At 42.5% G+C, this 7,500-nt stretch overlaps 1 protein-coding gene across 1 annotated transcript in view; it reads right to left on the minus strand.

The window, feature by feature from the left end:
• The window catches only part of cacnb2a (calcium channel, voltage-dependent, beta 2a), a 22,662-nt gene that overhangs the window by 4,802 nt on the left and 10,360 nt on the right, over positions 1–7,500 (minus strand). The window contains exons 4-9 of the mRNA XM_030779603.1: positions 6,446–6,568; positions 5,981–6,117; positions 5,676–5,752; positions 4,599–4,732; positions 1,608–1,688; positions 1,023–1,081 (exon numbers count right to left, since the gene is read on the minus strand). Of these exons, the coding sequence (XP_030635463.1) occupies positions 1,023–1,081; positions 1,608–1,688; positions 4,599–4,732; positions 5,676–5,752; positions 5,981–6,117; positions 6,446–6,568 (611 nt within the window). The remainder of the gene's footprint in view (positions 1–1,022; positions 1,082–1,607; positions 1,689–4,598; positions 4,733–5,675; positions 5,753–5,980; positions 6,118–6,445; positions 6,569–7,500) is intronic.

Genomic DNA, 7,500 nt, shown 5'->3' on the forward strand with positions numbered 1-7,500 from the left:
GAAATGCACTGCTTCCTATAAACAATTCCTAAGAAATGAAAAAAAAAGAGAAGGACAGAGTTGCTGGGTTTGTGCACACACCCACTCTCTCTATCACACACACACACACACATACACACACGTACACATACACACACACACACACACGTACACGTACACACACACACACACACACACACGTACACATACACACACACACACACACACACACGCACACACACACACACGTACACATACACACACACGCATACACACACACATACACACGTACACACACACATGCGCGCGCGCACACGCACGCGCACACGCACACACACACGCGCGCGCACACACACCCACACACAAACATACACACGTACACACATACACACACTCTCTGGCTCTCTCTCTATCTCTCTCACACACACACACACACACACACACACACACACACACACATATTCAGATATGAGAGCAGAGAATTGTTTACACCTCACAGCCAGACATGAAGGCCTACATCATCTCAGCTGAAGGACTCTCCCAATTTCCCCAAACACATCAATAAATTAAAGTGAACCAACTCCTCCAAATCAGGGCCAGCTCCTCTAAATGGGCTCATCTCACATAGTCTTACAACTACACTCAGGATGAGTGTGTGCATGTGGACACACGGTAAACACCCCAAATGTGCATGTGCGTGTGTGTGTGTGTGTGTGTGTGCGTGTGCATGCGTGCGTGTGTGTGTGTGTGGACAAGGCCTGACTCTAGTCTGTCTTTGCGGCAGCACAGAAGGAAAGAGAACAGACACGCAATCCAGCACTCACTGCACTAACAGCCCAGCATGTCCAATTAAGGCAATAAGTCCAGACTATTTAAAGTCACTGAAAACACACACACATACACACACACACACACACAGAGTCACCCGCTCCCTAAGGAGGACCAAAGAGACAGAGAATAACTGAAGAAAGAGAGCAGACCCCCCCCCCCCCCTCTCTCTCTCCCTCTCTCCTAATCATTAATCTTTCTCTTGTCTTACTTACCTTCCTTCAAATCTATGTTTTAAAAAGTCAAAGAGCGCTTTCTGCATCATATCCGTCACCTAAGGGGTGAAACACAAAACAATCTCATGTTGAAATGAGCTCCAGGCAGATAAACCTGTACATTTATCACACTCGTCATTTAGCACATTAATGAAATATATTAAAAATATACAGAGCAGCGCCATTATCACTACAAATATATCAATACAAATAAATATAAATACATTACAGCACCTTGATCAATATAAAAATATATTAAAAATATATTACAGCATATTCATAAATATACAGAATTACTATTACAAAATTGTAAGTCGTTACTGATGACTAAAACACATTACTGAGTATTGCCAGACCAAGTGATAACATCAGGCGACTGACTGATTGACCGACTGATTGATCGATCAATTGCTTGACTGACAGCTTGATTGATTCGTTGAATCACTGACTGATTAACAGACTGACTGATTGGTTGACTGACGCATGGACTGACTGATTGGTTGACTGACGCATGGACTGACTGATTGATTGATTGATTGATGGATTGATTGACCAATTGGTTGGTTGATTGATTGATTGACTGACCTCGTAGCCCTTTAAAGACGGTCCGACCAGCACAACGGGCCTCATGGAGGGCACCACGTCATAAGGTGGGATGTGCTCTGTCTGTAACCCACCAGAACACACACCAAGTCAGCGTTTAGCACACACACACACACACACACACACACACACACAGGCACACACACGCACACGTCACAGACCCCACAATACTCATAAGTCCAAACCATCACAGTAGTTTAGAGATTTTAAGAGAGCAAAAAATAAACCAGGGTGCTGAAAAACGGCAAAGACGGGAACAAATTTGTTTACTCCAAAAACACCAGCCTTAAACAAACAAAAACAAACAGACAAAATGCCGGTCTCTGGTTTGTAATAGGAAGCATTCTGATAGTGAGCATTCTCCAACGTCGAGGACCACACAGCAAACTGACAAGTGTTAAATTAACACTGTACGAGACTATACATATGATTTCATGTGAACTGATTTCACATTTACACTCCCAGTGTTAATTCAACAGTGTTGAGTATCAGGCCCAAACAAAATGACAGGCTGTGCGAAAGATTATTTATAAACTTCACATACACACATACAGAAAAACTGAGTCATAATTTAAAATACTAAACAAGACTGTGCTTGTTTGATTAATATAATGAGTCTTTTATAGTCGCTCTCTGTCACCCTATGGATTTGTTTTTTAGCTCTCTTAAAATTCCACTGTAAAATCAGGTCAGGTTAAAAAAACACTCACTGCAGGCACAACTCTGTAAACTCCAACTTTCCGTGAAAAGGGAAAGTTGGACTTGCACTTGTGCACAGCGAGTGAGAATATGTGACCAACGAACCAGAGACTCCATCCCATCACATTCCCTCTCTCACTGTGTGTGTGTCGGGTGTGCTCACACTTCACCCCATTTCCCTCTCTCTGTCTGTCTCTGCACGATTCTCTCCTTATTTTAACCCAACAACAGTTACTGGTACCTTCACTGCTGCTGGTACAACGGTTAATACTGCTACTACAATTACTACTGCTATTACTGCAACTACAATTACTACCGCAACTACAATTACTACTGCAACTACAATTACTACTGCTATTACTGCAACTACAATTACTACTGCAACTACAATTACCACTGCTGTTACTGCAACTACAGTTACAATCACTACAACTACAATTACTACCACCTATACAATTTCTACTGCAACTACAATTACTACTGCTATTACTGTAACTAAAATTACCAGTGCTACTACAAATACTACTACTACTACAATTACCACTGCTATTACAATACTACTACTATTACAATTCTTACTTTTACTACAATCACTACTGCTATTTCTGCTACCACAATTACTACTGCTGTAAATGTAACTAAAACCACTACTGCTGTTAATGTAACTAAAACCACTACTGCTATTTGTGCTACTGCTTTAAAATTTCTACTGCTACTACTGCAACTGCTTTACTGCTTAGTATAGTATTACTCTTAGTATTGCTACAGTTAGTGTTACTACTACTGCTAATATTGATACTAATAGTAGTAATACTAAGGCTAATACTATTACTGATACTACTAATACTGCTGTCTACTACTAGTGATACAATTACTGCTGCTTTTTCCTCGTAGCACCATAACACACATCATTCTCCTGCTGTATTACTGATGTGATCACTACAAGGAATCATTCTAATGATAAATTGAGCTCTGAGTAACAGGGAAGTCTTTGTGCTGGGTAGGATCTCGCTTCATTGTTCAGGAGTTGTAGTCAGAGCTGCTAGAGAATCGAGTGTTTGAAGAGTATGGCGTGAGTGGGGAAAAACTGCTAGCACATGTACAAAGAACTTCAGTACCAGGTTAGTCTGACAAGGAAAACATCACCAACAGCAGAATAAGAAAAACACACATGTACACGCGCACACACAAACACATAGAGGACAGGACCTCACTGAAAAGCGTGTGGAAAGTTAGTGTGAGACCCACATGTTAAACACAATACAACAAACCTTTGGCTGTGTTTGACTATGTTGTTTAACAATGGTTTGATAACTGTGATCTCTCTCTTTCTGTCTCTCTCTCTCACTCTCTCTCTCTCGTGCACGCACACACACACACACACACACACAAGCACAGAGGATATCAAATGTCCCTGTAATTGTGCCAAGACCGTGCTCTGGGGATTTCTATAAGTGCTGCGGTGCTCTGTGTGGTTTTGAGGGCCTAAGTTTTTATGTAAGAAATTGGTTTACGTAAGTCTTTTCATAAGAGGCAAAAAACAAACATATGGCTGCTGACAGACTTCTCATAACTGGTCAACTGGAAATATCAAAGTAAAAAAAACAAGAGATATGGGAAACAGTGAGATCCTGTTCTACGTCAAACACATACGCACGCACGCACTCACACACGCACGCACTCACACACGCACGCACTCACGCACGCACTCACGCACGCACTCACGCACGTGCGCACTCACACGTGCACGCACACTCACACGTACACACACATAAACACACACGCACACATAAACGCACACATACACACACACACACAAGCACGCACACAGACACAGGAAAGGAGGAAAACACAAAGCGATGCAGAAATCCCATTGGCCAGAGCAGGCTACAGGAGGTCCCTGTACAGCCAACAGTGAAACCTACACTTACCAACTTTTGCCTCTGCTTAGCTAAGGAAGTGAAATAAAAGGACAGAGAGCGAGAGAGAGAGGAGAAAAAAGAGAGAGAGAAAGGGAGACGGTGGAGAGGAGAGAGAGAGTGGTTAAGAACAAGCAGGCATGCTTGTGGCTCCTTGCGTGGACACAGAGAGACGACATAACAGAGCAAAATGGACATTCGACCAGACAGACAGACGGACAGACAGCCAAACAGACAAACGGACGAACGGACAGACGGACGGACGCAGTGTGTCTGCAGTGATTGCTGGTGAGGCAGTCGTACAGGCGGGCTATGGAAGAACAGGGGTGAGGTCGGGCCCGTTGCTATAGGTTACCTTCTTAAAGAAGGGCATTCGTTTCTCGCGGGCTAAAGGGGATAAGACTGGGTTTGGGCTGGCCTTAGGTGACCTCTGGCTGGGGGGAGGATCACCCTCCTCTGGGTCTAAACCTGTGGCGTCTATGTCAATGGCTGTACACACACGCGCACACACACACACACGCGCGCGCATACACACACACGTACACACACACACGGACAGAGCCACCATTACACAGGGGCTCTGCAGGTCTTCAGTGGTTTTACAAGGGCAAAAGTGTAAAATGTTAAGATGCTTAAATCCTAAAATTTCAAATGATCACTACCCCTTCAATCTTGTGATTATCTTTCGTTGTTACAGTCATATCAAAGTGCATATGCACAGTATATTACACATATATACCATAAAAATATGGGTTATTACATACATATTACAACCATATTACAAATACATATTGCACATGAATATACAGCTTATGTAAATAAATGAGTACATTAATAACCAAGTTAGAAGCAAACCATTTCATTATTATTGCTATCTTCATTATAAACCACAAGAAGTCAGAAAAACACTATTATAATTACTGACATGCAGGTTAATTATGACCTTACAATGATAGATAGATAGATAGATAGATAGATAGATAGATAGATAGATAGATAGATAGATAGATAGATAGATAGATAGACAGACAGACATATAGATAGATAGATAGATAGATAGATAGATAGATAGATAGATAGATAGATAGATGGAAAGAGCTACAGAGACTCAGTATCATTCACTAGCTCCACATTGGCAGAACCATTTGAAAATGCAACAGAAACTACTCAGGTACTATCACTCATATTCTATTCTATTATAACATATAAATGTGTCCTGTCAGTGCGGACGGAGCCTGTTTACAGGATGAGAGTCTGTCCTTTCAGATGAATGATGATCATCAGTGTCAGTGTTAATCATGCATTGGACACTGAGAAGTTAACCATAACACAGGAGATTCTCCATAATAATCATCTTTCACATTCATGTTGTGTCGGTTTTTCTTTTTTTTTTTTTCAGGACTCTTTCACCAGACACAACCACGACTTTTACCTGATGACGGAGGAGTGGACTTGCGTGAGTTTGGAACCACTTCACCTAAACTAGAGGAGGAATTTGCTCCGGATTTACTGCAGAGAAAGATGGAGAGAGAGAGAGAGAGAGAGAGAGAGAGAGGGAGAGAGGGAGAGAGAGAGAGAGGGAGAGAGGGAGAGAGAGAGAGAGAGAGAGAGGAAAGAGAAAGAGAGAGTTTTGACTCAATTAACTGTGTTAATGTCATCTTTCCATTACGTGTATTTGTGTGTGTGTGTGTGTGTGTGTGTGAGGGTGTGTGTATGTGTGTGTGTGTGTGAGTGTACCTGGAGTGAAATTTGCCTTGTTTGGCTCTCTGTTCCTGATGAAGGCGTGTGTTCTCCAACTTCACGGGACTGGGGATGAAACCAATCTCACAACCTTCCTTCACCAGACGTCCTATCCACCAATCGTTATTATACTTCTGTAAACACACACACACACACACACACACCGACTATTATTACTATTATCATAAAACAGCTCGATATATCTGTATCTCAAATATCTGTAAGTACACATACATTTCATCATTATTCTTACCACTGTAAGATTAATCAATCAATCATTATAAAACTGTTTTAAACCAATCACTGTCCCGCGGGCAGAAAGGACTCATCACTATCCATTCTTAAACCTTACATTACATAACAATAAACATCTCTACCACCTTAAGTATAAAAGGGCTTAGACCAGTTTTACCGTACTGTAAGTATGTGTGTGGAGTGTGTGAGTGGGCGTTCACCACTGACCTCCTTAACGTGGAGGAAGTCTTTGGCCTCAAAGGAGATGGCCATCCCTGGTACGGGAACATCATCCTCCAGAGAGGCACTGTAGCTGACGTTTGTCCGCACCGCAAACGCTACTGGTTTAGTCTGCTCGGAAGAAAGGAAGCCAGAATGAGCAAGGAGAAGGAGCGATGAAATGCTTCTGTGAGGTTTATTTTGAACTCCTCCATCATTTCTAAAGCGCTAACGCTGACTGGAGTTGCACCGGGAGACCTCATACCTGCACTGCTGTTTTCTGAGAGTGCATTTTTAAAGTGACTTTACATCGTTGAATAAAAAGCGTGTGTGTGTGTGTGTGTGTGTTTGTGTGGTGAAAGGAACAGCAGGGGCCCCCTGTAGAGAGTGGTGTAAAAATAGACTCCAGTCGGAAACTGGCAAACTCTGACGCTACCTCAACAATGTGCTAACTAACGCGGCTAGAAAACCACCGAACCAACGCCACAATAACTCAAGTCCCTGAGCTAACGGCTAAACGACAAACGGGCTCAATGTTAACGTTACAAGCATTGACCGAAAGCCAGCATCGACAGACATTCTGCACGCGATGGCCATTGAAAGCACAGACATAGATGGCTGCAAACATGACTCAGCTATTTCTCTCCAAACAAACTACAAACCGCAAGACAACTTGCTGTTAACAGTTTAACATGCCATGAAGCACACCACAAATGCAAGCGATATGTTAGTCAAGTTTAAAGGCTCAAATGTTATGTCTAACCATGCTGTGTAGGCTTAGGTAGGCTATAGGAGAAACTTCAACATGTTTTAGCCTTCCACATTTCAAGCCTTCAAAACATTTTGCAACCTAACAGGGTGACCATATTTTGGTTTTCAAAAAAGAGGAGCGGGGGGGGCTTAAATAGTTGACAAATGTGTTCACAACGAAGCCCCATGCAACTATAGTACTGAACTTTAATACTGAAGCGTTTTAGGAGGGGGGGGGGGGGTGTGAAGCGTCCCAGCATGCATTGGGGCAAAAAGCTCTGAATTAGCCCCAGTTCACTATTATTGGTTCATGT

This window comes from Chanos chanos, chromosome 7 (genome assembly GCF_902362185.1).
Source record: "Chanos chanos chromosome 7, fChaCha1.1, whole genome shotgun sequence".
NCBI lineage: Eukaryota > Metazoa > Chordata > Actinopteri > Gonorynchiformes > Chanidae > Chanos > Chanos chanos.